Source organism: Emydura macquarii, unplaced genomic scaffold (genome assembly GCF_026122565.2).
Source record: "Emydura macquarii macquarii isolate MOO-44397 ecotype Brisbane River unplaced genomic scaffold, CSIRO-AGI_Emac_v2 contig_3603, whole genome shotgun sequence".
NCBI lineage: Eukaryota > Metazoa > Chordata > Testudines > Chelidae > Emydura > Emydura macquarii.
In genome coordinates, this window is record NW_027133740.1 from 550,002 (window position 1) to 571,136 (window position 21,135).

The 21,135-nt window shown below is 62.7% G+C and overlaps 1 protein-coding gene across 9 annotated transcripts in view; it reads left to right on the forward strand.

Annotated features, from left to right (window-relative positions):
* The first annotated feature begins 4,654 nt into the window (after positions 1-4,654).
* The window catches only part of EIF4G1 (eukaryotic translation initiation factor 4 gamma 1), a 43,228-nt gene continuing 26,747 nt past the window's right edge, over positions 4,655-21,135 (forward strand). For 5 of the 9 annotated variants that reach the window (XM_067536599.1, XM_067536602.1, XM_067536601.1 and 2 more), the window contains exons 1-7: positions 4,655-4,745; positions 15,386-15,494; positions 15,861-15,947; positions 16,530-16,562; positions 18,761-18,781; positions 20,057-20,230; positions 20,822-20,921. In XM_067536599.1, coding sequence (XP_067392700.1) covers positions 15,420-15,494; positions 15,861-15,947; positions 16,530-16,562; positions 18,761-18,781; positions 20,057-20,230; positions 20,822-20,921 — 490 coding nt within the window. In that variant the 5' untranslated portion in view covers positions 4,655-4,745; positions 15,386-15,419. Of the gene's footprint in view, positions 4,746-15,385; positions 15,495-15,860; positions 15,948-16,529; positions 16,563-18,760; positions 18,782-20,056; positions 20,231-20,821; positions 20,922-21,135 lie in introns of those variants that run through there. The other 4 variants (XM_067536605.1, XM_067536608.1, XM_067536603.1 and 1 more) reach the window with 3 other exon arrangements.

Sequence of the window (21,135 nt, forward strand, 5' to 3'; positions counted from 1 at the left end):
AGCTGGAGCCTGCAAGGTGTGGGGGGCTGCTCTGGGGAGCGGGGAGTGCGAGGCTGGGGCTCTTCCTCAGGCCTGAGAGCTCACCGCTAGGAGAATGGCGGCTTGGCACCAAGCACAGAGGAGGTCGTTCCATGTGGCAGGCCAGTGGGAGGAGGGAAGCCGGGGTGGAGAAGAGGGCACAACAGGAGTGGCTTGGGGCTGGGGCCAGTAGTCGCTTTGAGCTGCGGTGGCTGGAGCGAGCCGGGTGCTGACCCCAGGGGAGGAGGGGGCAGAGTGAACGGGAGGGGTTTCCTCCTTCGTTCCCTTTCTCGGCCTCTAAGATATGCACGTCCTAGGCAGTGCTGTTCTCTGGGGCAGGCTATGGTCCTCCTGGCTTTCCCCCCGACCCCTCACTGCAGCTGGGCCAGGCTGCTCCCTGCAGCGAGCCCCGCCGGCCTCCATGGAGTTGTTGCTGTCTGCTGGTGCTCGGGGGCCGCCGAGAGCCAGTTTGGGCTTTTCCCTCCACCTTCTGTTTGGAGCACGCCGCAGGGCCGTTCTCTACGCCAATCCCTGCCCCATGCAGCCCAAAAAGCGTCTCTTCAATCTAAAGATGGCCTGAGATGAATGGGGGTGGGGCCAGGGTTTCAGGGCGCAAAAGTGGGGGCTGGTCTGCCACTTGCCGGAGGGAGGTGGGATGAGAGTGTCTGCTTTGGGGGGTCTGGGTAATACTTTCCCCTGGCTGGGCTCCCCGCGTTTCCCCCGGGCAGGAACAGGGAGTGGAGATGGAGGGGTTCCCCGTGTGGCTTTCCTCTCTTCAAACTGCCTCCACCAGCCCATTTCAATGGCAGCAGCCAGGCTGCCCCCGCCAGTCCGCACCCACCCGGGGCCTTCCGCAAACTGGGGAGGGAAAGGGGGGAACGTGTCACTCACCGTGTGTCCTTGCCACCTCTTCCAGCCTGGGACTCCGCGTTCCCCTGGGCAGGCAGCAGCATCACCCCTACTCAGTCGTGGGGGGGTAGCCCATGGAGGCCCTGCTCCAGGCCCCAGACTGTGACCCAATCTCTGCTGGGCACAGGCCTGGCTGTGCCACGCAGCTGCTCTGGCCTTGGCTGTCATTCTCTCCTCCCCAAACCTCGCTGTGACAGTGGGAGAATGTCCCTTATTTCCTCCGGGAGCCCAGGCAAGGGTGACGCTCGGCTGGTGTTGGCGGGGCCCTAGCTGCTCCTCGCATGGGCGACGTGAGAGTTCAGCGAAAGGTTGCTGCTCTCTTGCGGGCGAGTGCCACCCACAGGGAGTTCTCTGGGCATGGGACCGTGCCAGGGCCGCCACATCCTGCTGGCAGGGCTGGGCTGTGGGGTGAAGTGCAAACTACGTGCGGCCCTTGGGCTCCCGGCAACTTGCTGCTGCAACTCCTGTGAGCCGCTGGCTGGGCATCCCAGGCTAAAAGCACCCCTGGGACAGGGCTAGGCTCAGAGCTGGGCACTGCAGGGTGAGCCATGCGGTATCAACTCGCCCCACCCAGAGCTGCGCCTACGTGTTTCCCTCTTACCCTGCCCAAGAACAGCATCGTCCTAAGCTTGCTTCCAAACCCGTGCCTGCCCTCCCAGCACAGCAGACACCCCTGCCCTTGCTTGCTCAGTCTGGTAGCCTACCTCTGGCACTGTCCCAGGTTGGAATCATCGCAGCCCCGTGAGACCTGTCCCTACTTCCTTCCCCTGCAGGATTCCCCTCTGTTCCCAGGCCCGGCTGTCTTGCTAACGGGCTGATTCTTGTAAAACGTTTTCACTTTAGCCCCTTCTACAGACTGAAAACACACCGAGAGCTGTGCCAAGGTATGTGCTTATCACTTATTTTTAGGAGCAGCAGCTTCCAATCCAGCTCAGGGCAGCCCCGGCCCCTCTGCCTCACCCCTGCACATGGCTCAGTTCCCTTTTACTGGAACCTGGGTGACATTTCACTAGCTCACCCAGCTCGTGCCAGGGGATTGGCTGCTGTGGTACGGTTTTGCTCAGTCACACTGTGTGATCAGTGCAGCCAGTTTCCGTGCTCTCCGTGCCAACTGCCACGGGCCTGGCCATTTGTTGAACTCTGACCGTGGAATCACCGCTTGATTTAACTCTGGCAAATCATTCTCGTCTCAGTCCTGCCCTCACCCTGCATGTTATCCTAGCTCCACAGCTCCTCTACTCCTTGCCTCCCTCCGCTCCTTTGGTCCCAAAATCAGTGAATTGTTTTTTTAAAAGAAATATGAAACTCCATCTTATTTCAGCCTGCACCCCGAAGCCACGGAACAAGCAATTCCATAGTTGGTTAAAGCCTTTTCCTGTCTTCAGCCTTTGCTCTGATCTCAGTGCATGAGCCCACGGGGGCCGAGGGAGGTGTCTTTTCTGTGTACTGCAAAAAAGTCAGCATCCATGGGTTGCTATACAGATAAGAGACTGGTAAATGGGTACAGCTGGCAAATAGACTGGGGACTGCACTCCACACTCCCCCACACCACAAGGTACACCAGGAAGGCCTGTTCACACAAGGAAGAGTAGGGGAGTTTATTCTGGACTGGCTTGGTTTCAATTCACAAACTAATCGGTGCCACCCTCCCTTCACCAGTGGGGATTCCTGACTCAAAGCCCCTAGGAGTATTGGGCACATACTGATTGTAAACTCCCTGGGGCAGGTAACCTAACCTCTTTGGTCTGTATCTGTACGGCACTGAGCACAAGGGGGCCCTGACGCTTGACTTGTTTTAATAATAAGTAATAATCCCGGAAAGGCCAAACCAGCCTATGGAGTTTGCCCACTTTATCAAAGACTCAAGGTCCCAGTATGCAATACTCCAATGTGATCTGAAGGGGTCCTTTGCATGCTGGGACAAGTTCGTTGTGCATTGCATGCTGGGACTGGTAGTTTCTGTGTCTACCCCTCCATGTTATAGACTAGAGGCATGGTGGCTGCCATCTGCTCTCTTAGGCAGACTAGGCATTGACCAGTTGCCAATGTAGGCCCCCCCAAAGCTGAGAAAAGTGTGGACATGGCTGAGTGGCTCTGTGAGGTGATGTGACTAGTGCAGGAGATTGGGAGTCAGGACTCCTGGGTTCTATTTGACAGGTGACTATGGGAAATTTCCTTCACGGCTTGTTTCCTCCTCTGTTAAATGAGGCTGATAACAGTGTCTTCAGAGGGTGTGCGAGGCGCTGGCAAGCTGCTTAGGGCTAGAACATGGCTGCATCTTTGACCTGTTCTTCTTTCCCATCTCTTTTGCTCTACCTTGACAACCCTTTCACCCCCTTTCTCTTATGATGTCCCAAAGGCAGTTTTCCAAGACCCTACGCTTGCTAAGGAATGTGCATGAAATGAGTCACTGCCCGATATTATTGCTGCAAACCTGACAAGCCCCATCCGCTACCCATCATGGCTATTCTCCCCCTCCTTTTTGCATCATGTCTGTGTGATCCGTGGTTCTCAAACAGGCGGCTATGAGTGGTGGGCCAGGTGGATCGTCCTGGCTTCTCATTTCCACATGCTGAAGCCCATTAGAAGAAGCTAAAACTACATATGTTTCCTAATGTTACTTTTCCACGTGAGCAATTGGAAACATCATCATAATATGGGATGACAAATGGGACGGGAGGTGACCATGACGGCAAGGGGGTAGCTTAGCATGATTGAGAGGACAGATGTGGCCATGACATGATAGTTGGGCAGTCCCTCAAAAGCTTGTCTCCTTCACCAACAGAAGTTGGTCTAATAAAAGATATTACCTCAGCCACCTCTTCTCTTTCCTGACTTTAATTGTCACCTGTTTCAGGCAGGGACTTTTCTGACAACATTCTGGGGGGTGTCCACCTTAATGCTGAGCATGGCAACAGATAATGCTCAGTGCCCTCTACACGATGCCAGACCTCGGCAGATGTATGTGCAGGGTGCCAGGCCTGGATGAGTGCATGGGGGGGCACACTGTCATAGAAGACAGGGTTGGAAGGTACTTCAGGAGGTCATCTAGTCCGACCCCCTGCTCAAAGCCATGCCTGGGGCGATGTGTATGTGGGAAGATGGGGGTGCAGCGTGCCAGCTTTTGGGTGCGGTGTAGCATGTGTGTGGTGAAACGGCAGGGTGCCAGACGTGGGTGTGTGTGTTGTGGGGCTGGTGATGGGCAGCAGCATGCTGGGGAGAGTGTGTGTGTGTGTATGTGTGTAGGGGCAGGGGTCAGTACCGTGCCGGGGGAGCAGAGTCCCAGGCCTAGGACGTGCAGGTGTGGGGGACAGGGCACCAGCTGTGCTAAGTGTGGCAGGGGGTGCAAGCGATACTAAGCCTAGGGCGCGGTGCACGTGGGGGCGGCGGGGGCGGGTCACTGGGTGCAAGAAGCCTGGTTCACCCCACCTCCTCCACTCCCACGCGGGGCACGTGCTTGTCACATGTAAGCGGGGAGGGAATGGGAGGAACCGGAAGTGTCGCCTCACGTGAACGCCGCTCATGACCAAGCGCACTGGCTGCCGGCAGGTCACGTGACAAAGGCGCTCTTGCGGCCGGAGTCACATGACCGAAATGCCGGGCTCTCCGGAAGGGGCGGGTGCCCGGGGGGAGTGTCACATGACACGGGCCCCTCCAGCCGGCCGGGGAGGGGCGCAGTTCGGCCTCAGCCGGCCCCGCCCCCTCCTCCGCCCCGTGACCGGCCTGGCCCCGCCCCTCCCCGCGGAGCGGCTCCGGAAATGGTCGTGCTGGGCTGCGCTGCGGCTGCGTCGGGCCGCTCGGACTGAAGGAGACTGAAGGTAACGGGGGCCGGGGCGGGCCGGGCCGGGCGGCGCCGCCTCTCTCCGCCATGCCGGGGCGGGAAGGGGGCCCGAGCCATCCGCCGCCATCCGCCCCCGGGGGAGTCCGGCCCCGCCGCCCCAGGGCCCCGCGCCGCCCGCCCCGGCCCCAGCCCGCCCCGGCCCATGTGCGCCGGCCTGGCTACCACGTGGGGACGGGGGTGGCGGCCCGGCCCGGCCCCATGCAGCCCGCGCGCGGCCGGCGGCCCCCCCTCCCCCCACCGGGCCCTGGCCGCTCCCCTCCCCCCGCAGCGCCCGTGCGGGCCCCGGGCTCGGCCTCTGGTTCCTTCCCTTCCGCCCCGGCCTTACCGGGCCCGCTGTCTGCGGCCCCACCCACGTGATTCCAGCCCTGCCCTGCTCTGTGGGGCCTGATCCGGCCCCCCCGCCCCGGATGTCCTCCCCCCCTTGCACAACAGGGGGAGCCTGACCTCCCCCCCCCCCCCGCGATCCTCCTCCCCCCTCCCACACGCACATGGACGGGCCCTGCTTTGCATTCCTGTCCCAGCCCCGCTCTCCGTGGGGCCGGACTCTCCCCCTCCCCTGCTTTCTTTCCCCGCTCCCTGCCCCCCCCCCCCCGGAGAGGCCCTGCTGCGCCGGCCGGCCGGGACGTGCATGGCGGCGGCAGGCTCTGCACGCAGCCGCCCCGGTGCCTCCATTTCCTTCCCAAATCCCTGCGGGGGCCGCGGGACCCGGCTGCACTTCCTGCCTCCCCGCGGGACGGATCTGCCCGCTGGTGCCACGTCCGTGCGCCGGCTTCCCTCCCCCAGCGCTGGGGCTGGGGGGGGGGTTATAGGCCCCCTGCCGCCCCCTCCCCCACACACAATGCTGACCCGGCCCAGCGCCTCGCCCTATATAGGGGCCTGACCCCTCCCCTTAAATATCCGGTGTCTATAGGGGGCTGAACGCCCCCCCCCCCACGCCCGGCCTCTGTAGGGTCTGACCCCCCCCCCCCCCCCGCGCCAGGCCTTTATCCAGCACTAGGCAGCTCCCACGTGGGCTCGGCTCCCCCCTCCCGTCCGCAGGCCGAGCCCCGGCGGCGGCCTCTCTTCTCCCCCCCCCTTCCCCCGCCGGTGTCTAGGCCCGGCCCCCACGTGTCCCTGCCGCCGCCCGGCTAAGCTTCCACCGGGCCCCCGGACACCATCTGCGGCGCCGGCTCCCTCCCGCCCCGGCCTCCGGGCTCCTTCCCCCCCCGGCTCCCTCCCGCTCCGAGCTCCTTCCCCCTCCCTCCCCCCCCCCGGCTCCCGCTCCGACCGCTCCCGGGAAGCCATGGCCGCCGCCGGGAGTGACACGTGTCCTTGGCAGAGGCCGCCGCCGCCGGGCTTGGCGGGCGAGCGAGCGGCGCAGGGCAGGGCTCCGTGTGGCCGCTGGGGGGAAGGGGCCCCCTCGCCCAGCCCCTGCCGGGCAGTGCCGCCCAGAGGGTGGGTGCGCTCCCTGGGGGGGGCCTGTTCTCCACTGGGGGGGGTACAGCCCCCGTGCCTGCCTGTTACACGTGGGCGCCGCTGGTTCTGGTGCCCCCCCCTGCCGTGGTCCCTGCTGGCAGTGCCCCACCGCCCCTATGCCTGGGGCGTGCCTACCCCATCTTTGCTGGGCATAGCGCGTCCTGCCCGCTGAGCGCTCAGGGTCTGTTGCAGCGGGCTGCTCCCCGAAAGCCTCTGGAGCGGGGGGGTCAGGGTGCGTGCGTGCGTCCCTGCTGGGCTCCCCATGGGGATATTCACTCGTCTACTGTCTGGTTTGCTGCATAAACCGGGTTGTCTCTGAGACCTTTCTCTGGTGTGTCTCTTGTGGGTCAAAGCAAAAAGGAAAACTGAGGGATTCCGACTGCCCGGCTTTCCGAATCCGTGGGTCTGGCAGGCTGGGCCTGGGATGGGGTGGGGTATGCATGCTCTGGGGGAGTGAAAAAGGGGCGGGGGCAAGTAATCAGCTGTAGTTTCTAAAGCTGTGAGCAGGGATGTCCTCTCTCTGGACACTGATCTCTGTAGATACGTGCGGGGGAGGGTAGTGGGGGCTCAGTCCTTTGGTGACCCCTCATGAGAACAGTTCTGTCTGTCACAAACACCCAGCCCTTGAATGGGACATAATGTACCAATGGCAACAAGGGCTCCCTGTTTATCCCCTCTGTGACTCCAGGTCAAAAGGGCTCAGTTTACAAGTCAAGTCACTGCAGTGCAGCTTCTTCCTGGCATCTGAGATTAGGAAACTGGACTCCTGCAGGCTGGTGCGTACTGCCGGCTGAGCTCTGCCCCCCATTAGCACCTGTGCAGCCCCTGCGCAGGGATCCAGGAGGGTAGAATTGGACTTTCGGTGACAGTTCTGTTAACGGATGCATGAGCCGGAGTAGAATCCGATTCCCTCTTCTGCAGCTGGACTGGCTCTATAAGGCTGACAGGAGGCAAAAGCAGAAGAATAAAGTTGGCCCCCAAAAGTGGTCGCCCCTGACTCTGCCACCCTTGGAGGGCGGCGCTGTGGAGTAGGGAGGGCCCGTTGTCACATAGTCCTGGCCCTGACTGCTTGCGCTTGGCTCGGAGCTGCAGAAGGGGCCGTGGGAGGAACCAGGCTGAACTGTGCTCATGCCCCTTCTCATCCAGAACATCCTCCCCCCAGTCCCATCGCTGCGTAACCTCTTCCCCCTCTAAGATGGTGGCTGTGCAGGTTTCACTCAGGTCCGATCTGCTCCCTGTAGGAGCATCCGTGCACTATCCTCTGTGCCAGGAACAGAGGGAGGAGATGCCCATTGCTGCCTCCTCCCTCCCTCCACCTGTGCCCCAGGACAGCAGAGGCTCCTGCTGCCTAGTTCCTGCTTGTGGAGGAGCAGAGAGACACCGGGTTCATGCTAGTTTGGCTCTGCTGTTCTAGGCAGCAGAGGCGGGGCCCAGATGCTGCCATCCTCCCCTATGGGAGTCTTCTGGGGATGAGGGGCAGGGTTCCCATGCCAGTCCCTCCTCCCCACAATACGGAATAAGCACACGAAAGATTATTCCCGAAAGCTCCCCAGGGCAATTTGGGGTGGGAGCAGAGTGTGATCAGGACTCTGGGCAAACCTGCCTCTCCTGAAAAAGTGCTGTGGGCCTCAGTCATGGCTGCTCGAAGTCAGCAGCCCCAGCGCCGTGCCAGTGCGTTGGGTTTGGTGCCAGCCCTTACTAGAACACGCTCCCCTTCCCTACCCCACCCCACCCTAGCTTCTCCCAGGAGGTCTCCAGCCAGGCCTGACTGCTTGCCTTGGGATCTGACGCAATCCCAGCCCCCGGTGGTCTAGGTTAATACTCTGCCTCTCTTCCATTACATTTCAGACGGTGGGGTCACGTATTGGCCACTTCAGATGGCTGGCCTGTAAACTGGAGAGCAAGCCGTTGGCCGAGATACTAATTGCATATTAGGCTGTTGTTACGAAGCAGGGCTGGTTAACGCCTTCCCTCACATCCAAGCTGCAGCAGAGCTCTTTTCAGGTGAACCTGGCAGACAATTAAAAGAACTACCCAAGGAGCCGGATGTTTTTCTCCTTCCCCTTAGGAAGTGAGCATCAGGCTCGCTATTGATCCCACACAGGCAGTTGCTTTCTAAAGTGCATCTGGCTGACCTGGCTCAGGTTTGGGGAGGGGCTTGGCTTATTAATAGCTGCTGGTGCGTTTGGCACCGTATGGAACAGAGGATTCAGCCCCGGCACCCGGGAGTTCCCAGTCTAAATGAGACAGACCACACGCTGTAGCGCTGATATCCTGGGGAGCAGGGGGCGGTGGGTTTTTAGCCTTTTTTGGATTAGCGTGGAAGTGAATCCAGGATTGCCCTTGTAATTTAGGAACTGAGCCCTGTGAATGCACACAGCAGCCTGGATGCGACTGACCTTGCTCTCCAAATGCTAGCAGGGATCTGAGCACCTGCTAATGCTTCCTGTCCCTGGGAGGGGGCCTTGCTCCTCTGTCCTCTCCCCTAGTGACTCCAGAGCGAGCAGGGTAACGCAGTGACACTGGGCAGCTGTGGAAGAGATAGAAACTCTTTGTGATTCCCTGGGTCTCCTTTTGCCCCTGGCTGATCCTAGGCACACTCAGGTGGTTTAAAAGCTGCCGTTTTCGCACCTGGCTTAAATCTCGAACCTGCGAAGGAGCAAGAAGTTCCCGAGTAGGGGATCACTTCTCCCAGCTCTGCCAGAGTGGCTGGGTCAAAGCCCAGGAGTCCCCAAACCAGCCAAGATTTGTGAGGACTCTGAAGATGTTGACTCCCTGGGGTCTAGCTAGTTTGTAAGTATTTTACTGTGTCTGCCCAGTGCCATGCAGAGTGGGGCCCTGATCCTCCTGGAAACGTGTGCGGCACTAGAGTGAAACAAATGACAACACTGCCACTGTCCCCGCCGCTCAGTCTGGGGATATCTGCATGAAGGGCTCTGTGGAGAAAAGCTGTGGCTGGGACGCTGGTCAGGCAGGGTCAACAGGGCCGTGTCACTGGGGCTGCATCAGCCTGAGGCGGGTGCATGGCACTTCACAGGCAAAAAAAGGACGCTGTCCTTGCCCAGAGAAGCTTGCCTTGTAATAAAATCAAGGGCTGACAAACAGTCCCACACCCCGGGGTAGGGGAGGAGAGCTGAACGCGTGGACATCAGCTCTTCAAGCTGCTGCTTACCTCGGGACGGCGTTTGAACGTCTGTATTGATTTAAAGCTGGCTTCAAACGTATTTGGTTGCTGGGTGAGGAGGATCTCAGCGGGGAGGTTGGGGTCTTTGGGGCATGGGGGTGGGTGAAGATGTGGGGGATATGAGGGAAGTAGCCTGGGTGGTGGTGTGGGGGTGGGGGATTGGAAGGCAACCAGAGCAGAGAAGGACGGGGCGTTCCGCCTGGGTGTGGAAGGTGGGGGGGAGCTAGGGGATGGGGGCAGTCATGGTGTCAGGAGAGGTGGATGGGCAGAGGGGAGCCAGGCCAGACCAGGTTCCCATTGAAGCGGCTGGGGCAGAACGCAGGTGTCTGTGCCGGGTTGGATCCTTGGAACTCTTTGCCCAGAACTTGGCTGGTGCACTGTGCTGGAGAGGGCGGTGTTTGCACTCCACCCGTGGAAGCGGGGAGCCTGGCTGCTTGGCCAGATAAAGTGCTCTGTGCCCTCCACCACGCAGGCCTGTTCCCTGGGCTGCCCCCCCCCCCGGCTCAGTCCCAGCAGTGTCCTTTATCTGCCCCTTTGGATGGGGGTTTTAACCTGCCAGGCTGATGGGATCGGGGCCCAGGCCCATCTTCGGGGCGGGGGGGACGAGCCGGCAGCTTTAGGGCTGTAGGCCGGTATCTGGACATAACGTTTGAGGTGTTTGTTTAATGTGGAGGGCCCGTCTGATTGCTGTGGGGCTGAGGAGACCTTGAGTGGCTAAAGCGGGGTTCTCAAACTTTCTGTATGGTGACCCCTTTTACACAGCAAGCCTCTAAGTGCCACCTCCCGGCCTCCGTGGGTGCCCCTCTTCGCGCCTGGCTCCTGCAGGCTTCCCACTCCCGCTCTGCCCCAACCCCTCCCCTGTGCCCCTATGGGAAACTGACCTGCATGCACAGAGAGGCTGCCATTGTTGCTCGCTCCCCCCAACCTAGGGGGCTATGAGCGGGGAGCGAGGAGCAGCATCAGGGCTCCCTGCATCCAGGTCACTTTCCCCTGGGCAGTGCTGTGAGGCGAGGGCAGAGAGCAGCAGCTCCTGATGCTCACCTCCCAGCACTGCCCAGGTGGGGAAAGTGACCTGGATGCAGGGAGCCCTGGTGTTGCTCCTCGCTCCCCCCCAGCCCACTAGGGGGGTGCTGAGGAACGTCGTGGGGAGGGTGAGCAGTATCTGTGTCACCACTCGCTCCCCCCATTTTCCTCTGCCAGGAGGAGGCAGGGAGGCTCCCAGCTCCCGACCCCCACATAACCATATCGTGACCCCAAAGCCTTAGTGCGTTCATGAAAGCCTGTTGGAGTGGGTCTCCCTAGCATGTGGCAGGGCCCGCTGCCCGGGGACCCTGAGCCGCTCCCTGAGCCTTCCTGCTACGGCTGCTCCATAGCGTTGGCAACTTGGAGCCCACCCGGTTCTCCCCGGGGTGGGGTCCCCAAGTGCTGAGCCAGTGGGCCTCCTCCCGGGGCCCCAACCTGGGGTTGGGAGTGGGGTCTCTAGGCTGGATTGTGCAATGCAGCTGCCCTGCTAATCTAGAGTCACCAGCTGCTGGGAGCAGCCCCTGACTGGTGCAAGGAGCTGCGCCTGGCGAGGGAGGGTGGATGAGGATTGTAGGGAGGCTTCTGGCTTCATGGGCACCGTCCTCCACTAAACATGGGCTTTCAGGTCCCCAGAGCCTCTCTATTGCGGTGGAGGTGATGGTGCCCCAAGCTCCATAAATACCCGAGCTGGGGCTTAGTGGCCTGAGCAGTGGGGATAGAAGGGGAATGTCCAGTGCCCCCCCAAAGCAGGCCCCCAGCTCCCCGGCATTTCTGTCCACTCCCGATGACCTGGTTCCGGAGCCCAGTGCGGGAAGCTGAGGGGGCAGGGAGGGGGTGTCTCCCCGGGACGGTGCCCACCCTGCTCCTGTGCCGGAGGCCTTGGCATACACAGCCCCAATTGCACGGGGCTTTTTGCAGCCCTGTCCCATTGCAAACTCCTCCCTGGTGTGCTCCCCACCCCCCACTCCGGCTCCCTTGCTTCTGCCTCCCCAGCTGTGTCAGCTCTGGGTCTCCCCGACGGAATTGGTGCCCTTGTTTCTTGCCCGGTTGCTGGGTCCCCTCTGCACCACCTCCTTCCTGGCTGCAGTTTGCAGCTCCCCCCGGTTAGTGTCACCCGCACGTTTCATTACCCTGCCGTCTCCCAGCCCGTGCCCCCCCCCCCAGCTCACAAGGGAGGAGGGTGAAGCTCTGTAGCACCCCCCTGCTGACCCATCCCTTCCTCTCTCAGGGCAGAGCTGGTGGGGGGGGGCTCCTTGATTTGCCAGAGCTGATTTTGGGGGGAGGGGATAGGGTTCTGGTGAAATCTCACAGCGTCTGTCTGACTCCAGCCTGCTTGAGCGCCGTTGGCACAGGTGGGTGTCTGGTTGCTTTGCATGGCGAGGGGAGAGGCTCCCCTGCCTGCCTGCCTGCCGGGAGGGAGCGTGTGCAGCGCGAGTGACTCATGCATGGAGACGTGGGGTTTCTCTGACTGGTTTGGGCAGTGCTGAGGCCGCATGGCTCTGCCTGTGGGTGGGGTTTCGGGTGCTCCTTGGCTCCTCAGTCTGTCTCTCCCGCTCGGTGTCTCTGCACTGCAGCAGACTCTGCGATCTGACACTGGCAGCTCGTGGCACTCATGTTCCCGTCCTCCCCGGGGTGGGGGCAGGGGGTTCTCCCCTGCCGTGCCCATGTTTGGCTTTCCCGGCCCTCCCCACCGCATGCGGGCAGGTTTGCAGGCTGATTTTCCTCTCTTGAAGTCAGTCAGATGAAAGGTTTCTGCAGACCCGCTCAGCCTGTCCAGGTTTTTCCCGGGGAAGGGTGAGTATCTGTCTCTCTCCTGTCTCTGTGTGTGCGGGGAGGGGGGTCCCTATGTGACACCGTAATCAGCGATGGCTGTGTGTGCGCCGGGCTGGCTGGGTAGGGTGTTGTGACTAGCTGGTCCCCGTGGGAGTGGTCGGTGCTCTGTCTGGGTGCAGTCTGCATGAAAACTGTTGGGGAGAGGCCTGCACGACCTGGGCTCCCCCATTCTTGGGGGGTGTCACTGCACAGCCAGGAACTTCTCAGGGCTCCAAAGTCTCTTTCCCTTTCTTTAGTAACTTGCCGGTGTTATCCCACAATAACATTAAAGTGGTCCATAGCTCGCTGTCCCCTGGAGTGCGCTGGGAACCTGGGTGTGTGCTCCCGGCACCCTGCCAGGGTGGGCACTGGACTGGATAGGGTGGAGGAGGGGAGTGAGTGAGTGCTGGTAGGTCTCATCCAGGACTCCCTTTCCTGAGGTCTCTGGTCGGGTTGTTGCTGTGTCATGTTCTCCAGGGCTTGGTCCAGGTTGGGGTTGGGGGCAGCTGGGTTCTGAGTCCTGGCCCGGGCACCTCCGGGGCCGCAGCCAGTCCCCTGCTGGGCTTTGGGCTGGGGGCTGCGGTGGGATGGGCAGCGCTGTGGGGTGCTGGGTCAGGGTGCTTGCCCGTGGCCAGGAGGCAGCCTCTGAAATGCCAGTCCTTGGTGGGTGGGGCTGCCAGCGCCGTGGGCCTGCTACTGGACTGGGAGTGGCAGTGCTGTCCGCAGTGGGCGCTGCCGTGCGGTGACCTCCCCTGGCCCTCAGAAACAATAGGCCCGAAGATGCCCGAAGGTGGCCCCCAGCATGGCCTGCTGCCCCCCTTCTCCAGCGGGGAAGTTGGCCTGGTGAGGGTTCTGCCCTGCAGGGTGCCCGGTGTACCGTGCTGCACTGCCATGGGCGGGGGAGGCGATTGGCACGTGTGGTACCTGGGCTTCTGGCCCTGCGGACTCCTGCGGGATGCTGGGCTCTCCCTGGCCCTGTTGTGCACCCCAGGCAGCTGGCGAGGGCCTGACGGCTTTTAAAAGCCCCTGGACAGTGGTGGGTGAAGGGCTCCTGAAGTGCGGTGGGACCCCAGGGGTCAGAGATGAGAGCAGGGGGGAAGATGCAGGGAACTGCCTGGAAACGGCAGGGCCCACGGGCTGGCCCCACAGCTCTTTCCCCCTTATGTGAGCCAGGCTGCTGTGGGATCCTGCTGGGAGAGGGTCTGACTGTGCCGGCGCGCCCCTGCACAGAGCTGGCTGCCCCCTGCTCTGCATTGGCTCTGTGTGTCCCCCAGGACTGCGCCCGGCCCAGCGTCGGGTTACAGCTGGAGCCGGGCTCTGTTTGTTTGGCTTGGATGGCTGGGGAGGGTTCCCGGGCAGGGCTGGCCCAGGCCTGAGCTTCCTGCCGCCTCTGGCTGGGCACCTCTGTGCGGCGGGCGGTGCTGTGCTCCGGCTGGGTTAAATGGGCTCCCCTCTGTGCCCGGGGAAGGAGGCTGCTGCTGGGGTTGCTCTCGGCTGTCAGGCAGCCTGGGTCTTGGCTTGGCTGCCCTGCTCCTGCTCCGTCACTGTGGCCTTTGCACTGTAACCACGGGGGAGGGGAAGCAGCCAGCCAGTCCTCTGGGGTGAGGCCTGTCCGCATGGGTGGTGGGGCTGGGCTCTCCCTGCTGCTCTCCAGATCCAAGCAGCCTGGGGGGATGCGGGGGGCACGACACCCAGCGGACATGGGGCAGGGGATCCCCCGCTCCCGATGGGCGTGGGGGTGAGCGCAGCCCTTGCTCAGGGTGCTGGTTCCAGCCTTGCCCGGCAGGGATCCCTGTGGGACTGGGGTGCTGCGGTGCTCTGTGAATCGGGCTCCCTTACGTCTGTCCGGCCTGTGGCAGCCGCAGGCAGATGCGGTGGGTCATGAGCTGAGCCCCGGGGCCTGGCCCGCCCCTGTAGTGTAGATGGGCCCACGCAGATCCCAGTAGCTGGGTTCAGGCCTTGGCCTGCGAGCTGGAGAGGCCTGAGTCCATGGGGCTCCTGCCTGCCTGTGGCTAGTGGTCTCTGGGAGGGTGGGCCTGGCATGCTGGGTCCCCAAGAGGAGCTGCCCCACCACGCCCTCAGCCTGGGGGGAGCCGGCCTGGGCGTAGCTCGTGGGCTGTGACATGGAAGGGCCCCTGCAGCGCTTGGGCTGCCTGATGCAAGGAGTGCTAGTGAAGGGGGTGTGTGGATGGGGGTTAAACCCATTTCCTGGTGTGGGGGGGGCTGTTTCCCCCTGGCTCAAATGGACCTTAAAGCTGGGAGAGTTCTCGGCTGCCCCCCACTGTCACCAGGGCGTTGGGCAGAGATCGTGCCTCGGTCCATTCTTGGTTTTTTTGGGGGGGCAATGACTGGGGTCCCGCTGCTGGGATGGGGGCCGGGTTCCCACTGCCTTGGGGCCTGTTCGGACTCTCCCCGGGAGCTGTCTGTAGTGACTCCATTTTGGGAAGCTCTTGGCTTGCGTTGGGCTTTGTGGCACTCCCAGCCGCCGGAAACATTTGGGTGTTTCTGTTGGGGGACGGGGGCTGCAGGGGAGCCCGTGCCTGAGGACCCCCCCCCCCCCCCCCCCCCCCGGCCTTATCTAGATAGTGCATAGGGTGGAGGGCCCCCAGGAGTTGACTGCTAGAGGTGGGCCAAAGCCACAGCCTGCAGAACCCATGGGGGCAGGGCGGGCAGGCAGGAGAAGATCAAGGGGGCGGGGAAGGAAGTGGGGGTCCAGGGCTGATTCTTAGGCTGGGGCTCCTGGATTCCAGCCCCTCAGCATCCCGGCTACGTGTGGCACCCACTGAGCACTCCCGCAGGGGTGCGGTGACTGCCGATGCCTGGCTGCGGCTGGCTGAGCTGCCCCGGGGTCTGCGGTGGCCAGTCTCTGCCGGAGAGCCCGCTGCGGAGTTGGGCTGCGCTAGCTAGCTGGTTTCTGAGGCTCAGGGGCCAGCGTGCTTTGCTGTCCTGGCAGGGAGCCCCAGGGGCCAGCCCAGGGCGCTCTGCTTGTGCTGCGGACTTGCGTGGACCCGGGCTGCAAAGTCTGCCAGGGCCGCGTGGGCCGAGGCCTCGGTGCGGCCTTTGGGGAGCCCCCTTCCCTCTGCTCTGCTCCCCCCGGGCTCCTTCCCCTCCACTGAGCCTGTGCCGTTTTTCTCTCTGCGCAGATAGCGAGGGGATCCTTATGCAGCACCACATGAAATGAACAAAGCTCCACAGCCCACAGGAGGAGCCCCGACAGCCCCACACCCTGCCCCTTCTCCTGGACTTCCACAGGTACGGCTCCTCTCGCACTCCCTGGCCCTTCTCCGAGGCTTCCACGGATGACGCGTGCCCCCCGGGAGCCCTCCATGTGCCTGGTCCCACCCTCCCGGCCATGCTGCCGTCTGCGACGCGAGGGGGGAAGCCCGGTTCAGCCCTCGGCTCCTCGCTGACTCAGCCCTGGGCTCAGGATTGGGTGCTGGGTCCCCGGGTGAGGCGGGGCGTGCTCCGAGCCTGGCAGCCGTGGGGCGCTGGGTTATGGGCAGCTCAGCGAGTGGCCCAGCGGGGGAGCGCCGTGTACAGGCCCCGGGGACGTGGCCTTGGGTGTGGGGAGCCCTGGTAGCTGCCGTGCCAACCTGCTCCTTCCTGGTCTTCCCGCAGTCGGCGTTTCCACCTGGTCAGACGGCACCTGTGGTTTTTAACCCATCGCAAGCCACACAAATGAATACGCCTTCCCAGCCTCGACAGGTAAGGGGGCGCTGGGGCAGGGCCGCTGCCGCCACACAGCCAGGGGTTTTCTGGGGGCCGCTGGGGCTCCCGTGGCCGTCTGGCCGTAGGGCTCTGACACAGCCAGTGGCAGCTGCTGCCTCCCGGCTGCGTGGTTCTCTGGGGTGCCAGCCTGGCTGCGCTTGGGGGCTTTTAATTTGCCGTCAAGCCGGTTTTGTGTTGCTGGCGGTGCTGGATTAGCCCCAGCGCCGGGTCAGGCTGTAGGGCTCCGGCGTGCCAGGCAGAGGGAGGGCAGAGCTGCCCTGAGCGGGACTCCGGTCCCGTTGTGCGAGCGTGTGTGTGTGTGGAGAAGGCGGGGGCTGGATGCACGCGTGCGCTCCGCTCAGAGGGAGGTGGGGACGCCTGCAGGGAGCTGTGCGGTGGTGGAGGGACGTCCGTCTGTGCCCTCCCTCCTGGCCAGCATCTCCTTCCTCGGGGCCCAAGGGAGGGGTGCGTGGCGCAGAGCCGCTGGCGTGCGTGTCCGTTTCCAGGCCTCGCCGTCTTGTCTGAACCTGAAGTGACCTTGCTTCTTCTCTCCTCTCCCCTCGCTCTTTCCTGTCTTAGTTTCCAGCAGGGCCTCGTGCTTTACACCAGCAGGTACTAACCAGCATGCAGTGCGGACCCCTGGGGATGCAGCCACATGGTGCTTTGTATGGACGCTGCAAGGAGACAGCCGGGCTGCAGGAAGGGGTCGGGTGGGGGGGAGGGAAGGGTTGCTGCACCACACCAGGGGTGAGTGGTTTGGGTTAACACAAGGAGCAGGAAGGCCTGGCAGAGTCTCACCTGGTTCCCTGTGGCTCAGGGCCCCTGCCAGGTTCTCAGGCCAGCGGTGGTCCCGCCACGGGGAGAGTGGGGCACTGGGTGTGGAGAACCCATCGCACAAGGAAAGCGGGTCCCGAGCATTGGTTGAGTCGAACCAAACTCAGAGGGCATGTGAGCTAGGAGCCTGGTGGTGGGGCTCTGCAGGGGCCGGGCAGACAGCTGGAGTGGGAGCCGGGGGCCTTGGCTGGCCCAGTAGGCTGCTGAAGGAGACAGCTCAGCGCGCTGGGAATCTGCTGGCCGTGTGGGTGGCCCAGGGCAAGGGGTCCTTGGGTAGGAAGCCATGGGAGTTTCGCTGCAGTGTCCGTACCTCGATGTGACTCGTGCATGAAGCTTGGAGCATGTGGCTGCTTCTCTGCTACCAGCCCCACAGCCCACTCTGCCCCCCAAAGCTGCTTCTGCCTGTGCCCGACCCACGGGCGCTCTGGCCCTTGCTCCTCAGATGGAATCGTCCCTTGTCAGTGCCCAGGGCATCACCCCGAAGTGGCGCCATGCCGTGCTGCCGCCGCAATCTCTCTGAGCACTCACCCCTGTCCCTCGCTAAAATAGCTGCCATCTCACGCAGCGAAGGACGGGGATGCCACGGCTGCAGGGCGTCTCTGCTCTGCTGCCAATGCAGCGGGGGCCGGAGCTGGGGGTGGGAGGGGTGCTGCAGCTTGTTGGTAACTGTGGTTCCTCCCTGACCTTTCACTTCCCTCTGCACCCCCTGGCTGTCAAGTTGGCTCCACATCCGATCTGATGCACCAGGGTGCACGTGGGGGCTGGGGGCCCGGGGAGCACCCTGCTAGGGGGCCATGTGTTTCTGTGCAGGGGAGGAGCTGGGGTGGCCGCAGCCCCCTCAGGGTGGCGGGTTTGCCTCCAGAGAGTTGGTTGGAGTTGTTTGCTGGAAGAGGTGCGCCGGCCCCTGAGACCAGGCTGCGGGTTGGCATTTCCTTCACGTCCTGGAGGTGCCAGCTTGACTCTGGGCTGTCTGCACTGATCACATGCTGGGCGGGGAGTGGGTGTCAGTGCTGTACACGCTGCTTTGTCTTGGGTCAGGCTGAGGTCCTTGGCCCCATGCCTTTAAGACCCGGCTTGGGCTCTGGCCGGTCTAGCAGGGCAGAGAGGCCCGTTCACCTTCTGCATAGTCCTGCTTCTCGGTGCCTGGGTGGAGTTTGTGGGGTGCCCCTCCGGCAATCTGCTGAACTTTTCTGCTTCCCCGGCCCCTCGGGGTCCTGCTGCCCTGGAATCTGGCTCCAGGCCGGGGCTGCCCGCCGAGATGGAGAGCGGCACAGGCTCTGATGGGGGGCATAGGCTCTGATGGGGCCATGCTGCCTTAGAGGAGTGGGGCGTTCTAGCCCGAGGGGCTGGGCCCTGATTCTGCTTGGGGCTATGAAGCCCATCCCAGATTGGCTGGTGTCTGTAGCCCCCCCGTACGCAGGCTGGGGTCCCTTGGAACGGGCAGCCCAGGCTGTGAAATGATTCCCCCGCTCTCACATGCTGTGTCTGGTGGCACCTGGAAGGCAGGTGCTGGGTCTGCAGGGCAGAAAGCACCCTGGCTTGCAACATCCTGGGGACGGACGGGGGTAATAGAGGGGCCCTTGTGACCTCTTTGTCCAGTTCTTGCACATGGGGGGTTTAGGTCCCTGAGCCTCCTGCTAGCCCAATGGACCATGGCTCAAAAGACATAACCGGTCACCCGGGCTGCCTTCTAGAGCATTGGGGGGGTGCAGCATCTGCACATGGGGCTCCAAAGCAGAGCTACCCTCGATGCGCTTGCTTTGCTGCTCTCCTGCCTGGCCCTTCCCTCTGACCTTCCCTTACAGCTGGGCAGCTCCTGCACCAAAAGCCCTTTGGCTTCCGGCTTGAGCTCTGGCTCCCCCCATGGCCGTGTTTGCCTCCGGCAGGGCCTGTCCCCGGGGCCTGGGCGCTTGTGAGACTGCGGGGTAACTCCTGTCTCTTTTCTCTTCTCCCCTTGTGTGTGTGCTCGCTAACAGGGAGGATTCAGGTCTCTTCAGGTAACGCTCTTTCTTTACCCCTGCTCAGGCGGTGCTCTCGGCTGGGGAGTGGGAACCAGGGCACGTGGTGGGGGGTGTGTGCGTGCGTGCGTTTGTGAACACGGCGTGTACTGTCTGCCGTGTCCCAGTCGGCTGGGGCTGTGGAACTGCTGCCCTGGGGGTAGCGTGGGACTCCAGAACGGATCAGGCTTGGTTTGCAGTAACTTCCCTCCCAAAGCCAGGGGGCTGTGATGTTACACAGGGATCTGGGAAAGGCCCAGGGCTGTTCCCACTTAAAATGAGACCCCTAGGAGGAGGATGCAGGGCTGGGCTTGCCTGGTGCGTTCCGGCACCCCTGACAGCAGCTGGTTAATGAGCTGCTTGGGAAACTCTCCCATGTGTGTGGGGAGAGCAATTTCCACCCAGCCCCGGCTGGTTGCTCTGGTTGCTCAGCTCCATCTGCGGATGGCCTGCAATTACTAACACAGCGGAGCAGCCCGTGGAGACTACATGTCCCAGGATTCAGTGCTCCGTCACAGACCCAGCTGCCTGGCTGCATTGCAGGCTAGGGCCTGCAGACTCCGCAGGCCACAGCATCTGTAGTGAGGGTGCTGCGAGTGGCTGCCATGATCAGTTCTGTTAGGCCCTGGGCGGAGCTTGTTTGGGCATTGTGCTTAAGGTGGATACGGGGAAGCAGATTGCCCCACTTCCTGTGGTTCCCTCCAGGTGCATTCTGGGAGTTGTAGTTTTCCACAGCTGTTCAAGGCATGGTGGGAAGCTTTGCTGGGGGAAGGGCCCAGTCCATCAGCACCAGTGTCAACCTGGGGGATTGCACACCTTGGGTCCTGCAGTGACACACTCACAGCCCCAGGGGCAGGAGACGCGGGGTGGGGATTGCAGCCATCTTGTGATGGGCACAGATGACAGCTATGTCTCTAAAACAATCCCACCCACCCCCTGGCAGCTGGTCATGTGTGTGTTGCCAGGTGACCTCCTCTTAGCACTGGGGTACCAGGTGTCGGAAGGGTCCCAGCAGTGCAGCACAAGCTGTGTTGGGGCTGCCATGCACCTCACACACCCTTGGGACTGCCTCTCCCATCCCAGCTGGAGGGGGTGGGTGGAAAGTTATCTCTGCATTTGGGGTCCCGGCTCTGGGGGTAGTGATAGCTGCTATCCAGCCCTCTGGGTAGGGGATGCGGAGAGACGGGAAGCAGCTGCCTCCATGGGGCGTGGAGCTGGGCTGTCCTGGCACCCTGCTGGGACTAACCAGGTGCCGCCGTCCTTCTTTTCCCAAAGCATTTCTACCCGGGCAGGGCCCAGCCTCCGACAAGTGCTTCCCGCGTGCAGAGTAACACGTCGGCCCGGCCCGGCCCGCCTGCTCATGTCTATCCAGCTGCTTCCCAGGTGATGATGATCCCCTCCCAGATTTCCTACCCTGCTTCGCAAGGAGCCTATTACATCCCAGGACAGGTGAGGGCTGCACCCGGACACTGGATTCCTTGGGTTTCTGCTCCCTGCCACGTGGGTCTCAAACTGGCTTTGAAATGGGGATGTGGTGTCGTCTGGCCAGAAGAGACCCACCAGATCATCTTCTTAGGAGGGGGAGGGAACGCTCGGGGGCTCCTCCATGTGAAGTCCTATGGACCCTGCACCTTTCTCTGCTGCCCCATGCTGGGGCCCATCCCCATGCCCTGTGGAAGCCTGTCTTGCTGCTGTTGAGGTGGAAAGGCTGGTGCTGCGTGACACCACATGTCTCCTCCTGGCCCAGGAAGCCTAGAGGGCCAGGTGCGGTTGCAAGCTCTGCTCGCTGCTGGACTGGCCGGGGCTGGCCACCTGCTCCGCTGAGCCAGGTCTCGTGGGGCCGGCAGCCTGGTTCCAGGGCCCTCCTGCTCTGCAGTGTGTGCGCTGCCCTGCTTGCCAGCTTCACCCACGCTCTGGGTCCTGCCCTCCGTGACCCCGAGGGCCGTTGCTGGGAGAGTCCCCTCAGATCTCTGTGGCAAGCAGATGTCTCTTCCGGAGCGTGGCAGGCAGTAACCGGCGTGTCCTTCTCTCCCCTCCCAGGGTCGCTCCACGTATGTAGTTCCAACTCAGCAGTACCCAGTCCAGCCGGGCGCCCCCAGCTTTTACCCTGGAGCCAGCCCCACGGAATTCAGCACCTACGGTAAGGGCCCCCAGAGGACGTGACGGCTCTGTCTGGGCTCCGCTGTGCCCCACGCAGCTCGGTCTGTCCCAACGCGCAGCCCCCGCTGTTCCAGCCCTGGGCTTTCCACACCCTCAGCTCTCCTGATGCCCCATAATCCTGACACATAGTGTCCCCCGGTTATCCCTCCCCCGCCCCCAACCCCGCTATCCGAGCTCTGGCCTCCCCGCAGTTG